The sequence below is a fragment of the Gadus morhua genome, chromosome 14 (genome assembly GCF_902167405.1).
Source record: "Gadus morhua chromosome 14, gadMor3.0, whole genome shotgun sequence".
Taxonomy (NCBI): domain Eukaryota; kingdom Metazoa; phylum Chordata; class Actinopteri; order Gadiformes; family Gadidae; genus Gadus; species Gadus morhua.
The window spans coordinates 5,454,891-5,457,390 of record NC_044061.1 but is presented as its reverse complement, the minus strand read 5'-3'; the positions used below and the strand labels follow the sequence as shown (position 1 = coordinate 5,457,390).

At 59.0% G+C, this 2,500-nt stretch overlaps 1 protein-coding gene across 1 annotated transcript in view; it reads right to left on the bottom strand.

Annotated features, from left to right (window-relative positions):
* LOC115558549 (immunoglobulin-like domain-containing receptor 2) overlaps positions 1 to 2,500 on the bottom strand; it is a 16,691-nt gene that overhangs the window by 37 nt on the left and 14,154 nt on the right. The window contains exons 9-10 of the mRNA XM_030376763.1: positions 1,471 to 2,341; positions 1 to 315 (exon numbers count right to left, since the gene is read on the bottom strand). The exon at positions 1 to 315 is cut by the window's left edge and continues 37 nt beyond it. Of these exons, the coding sequence (XP_030232623.1) occupies positions 280 to 315; positions 1,471 to 2,341 (907 nt within the window). The 3' untranslated portion in view covers positions 1 to 279. The remainder of the gene's footprint in view (positions 316 to 1,470; positions 2,342 to 2,500) is intronic.

The following is a 2,500-nucleotide window of genomic DNA, read 5'->3' as shown; positions in this document are numbered from 1 at the left end:
TGTGTGTGTGCGTGTGTATGTATGTATGTATGCGTGTTCTTGTGTCTGTGTGTGTGTTTGTGTGCGTATGTATCGGTGTACAGTATCCTTTTTTTCCTCCAACTGTAAGCTCATCGGTTCAAATCGTCCTCCAGAGTCGCGTTCTCCTCTCAGGGTCGGAGTCTGACGTCGAGCCCTCTCGGGCCCCGTCTGAGGACCAGGCCTGCGCTCCTCCTCCCCCCTCAGTCCCCACCAGAGGTCCTCTGAGGACCGGACCCTCCGGGTCGTCCTCGGCCCCCCTCACACGATGAGGGAGTCCCGGCTAAGCATTGTGTTCTGGGGGGGGGGGGGGGGGGGGGGGGGGGGGGGGGGGGGGGGGGGGGGGCAGAAACACATTGAGATGAAAACACCGGAGCCGCAGCAGTAGAACCACACAGAGAACAGAATGGTGTTTAGTCGGAGTGAGACAGCGAGACGTAGCGGATTCAAACCTTAGCTTGGGTTACCCTATCAACCTGGATCATATCCATGTTCTCTGTTGAGTATCATGCAGTGGGACATCCTATTTTATTGTTCCAAACCACTTTTAATAAGAGCAGCTGCTTAAGGACATGTAGTTGCCGGTCCCCACATAGCCTGTTTTTTTCTGGCAGAAATGCGCTGGTATGGCGCTGGGAAGCACTGGGAAGCACTGGGACGCACTGGGAAGCACTGGGAAGCACTGGGAAGCACTGGCATGAAGCGTTTGTTTACTAGTTTCATGACAACTAGCCATGTAAGCTCATCAGCTACTAGCTCAACATCGTGGCGATAGCTTCTTGTTATGCATCCATAATAACATAATAAGCAGCGTATGCAGACACAAACATGACAGTTTTGATTTGTGAAAGCGACTAGCGACTGTACAGCTATGATTTATATCTAGCAAGCTACTCTTTTCCAAAATGAATGTTAGATCACAGTTGACATAAAGACGCTGGGCGCTGTACTCTCTGTCCAGGCTTCCACATGCGGCCGCATACACTCCTCGTTGGAAACATTTGAAGAAAAGCGCAGGCGCTATGAAAAAAGACTATGTGGACTCAGGCCCCTAGATATGGTTTAGTTTGCCGGCTTTAAATGAGCTTGAGCTGAGCTTAAAAGGAACGTTTGCTGACGTTCCTTGAGTTGAGAACATCTTGACTCCTATTGTTGAACCTTCTATGACCCAGGTTCGGTCGGGAGAGCAGGGGGTGGCAGGGTCACCAGACAGGGTGTGTCTTGTTAATATGGTTAGATATTAACATAGCGAGAGGTTCTACCTAGCGCTCACTCTGGTAGCATGTGAACCTGACCTGTCGAGAGCACAATAAAAAGCACTTGAACCACCAGGGACGGACACCACAGGATTATGGGAAGCGAAACTATACGTCAACCAAAATGGCCATGCAAGCAATACAATCGTTTCCCTTACCCACAATGCATCAGTTCAACGTCCCGCAGGCCACTCACCGTCTTGCGGGGCTTGTCCCGGGGATCCTCTCTGCGATTGGACGACGCGAGCGCAGAGGATTTAGAAGTCTGGCTGGACGCCGGTCGCGGCGAGGACCTCTCTCCACCTCCTCTCTCCCCCCACCCTCTCTCACCGACTCCTCTCTCTCCCCCTCCTCTCTCGCCCCCTCCCCTCTCCCCCCCGCCTCTCTCGCCCCCGCCCCTCTCTCTCTCCGAGCAGGGGGGCGCCGAGTCCGTCTCCCGCCGCCCGTTGGGCGAGCGGCTGCGGAAGCGTCCGGATTCGCCGCTGCTCAGCTTGGAGCTGAGCTTGGAGGGCGAGTCCGAGTCCTGGTCGCCCCGCCCCGGCCCCGCCCCCCGCAGCCTGGCCTTGCGCTCCAGCAGGCTGCCCAGGAAGGAGTCCCCGTCGTAGTCTCTGTCCCGGGTGGAGGAGGAGGAGGGGGGGGGGCTGAGGCGGGGGGCCGGCGGCGGGGGCACGCGGTGGCGCTCGCTGTCCCAACTGTTGCCGCGCCTCCGGGTGGGGGAGGCCAGGGGGCTGGCCGGCTCGCCCCCGTCCGACTTCATCCTCTCCCGCCTGGGCCTGGGCCGCCCGTTCTCCTCCTCCTCCTCCTCCTCCTCCCCGCGGCCGCGGTCGTCGCGGTAACGCTGCGGCGGGCCGTCCCGGCGGCAGGGGGAGGAGAGCTGGCGGCGGAACTCCCGGAGCTCCATCCGGTCGCCGGCATCCCCCTCGTCCTCGTTGCCGCGGTGCCCGTCGCCGGGCCGACCCCCCTCCCCCCGCCGACGGTAGGCGTCCCGCTCCAGCTCGTCCAGCGAGCCGGTCGGACCGATGGAGCGGAACGCCTTCCGCTGGAGGAGCTCCGACCGCGGGTTCCACCTGAGGGGGGCGGAGTTAGAGAAAAGGGGGAGTGAGACAGAGCGAGAGGAGAAAGGAGAGAGAGGTTGGACAGATGAATGAAGGGTGCAAAGAGTTTGACTTTGGTTAACCTGGCCTTTTATTAAACAACCAAGATGGCTGGCACTGATGGGTCACGAT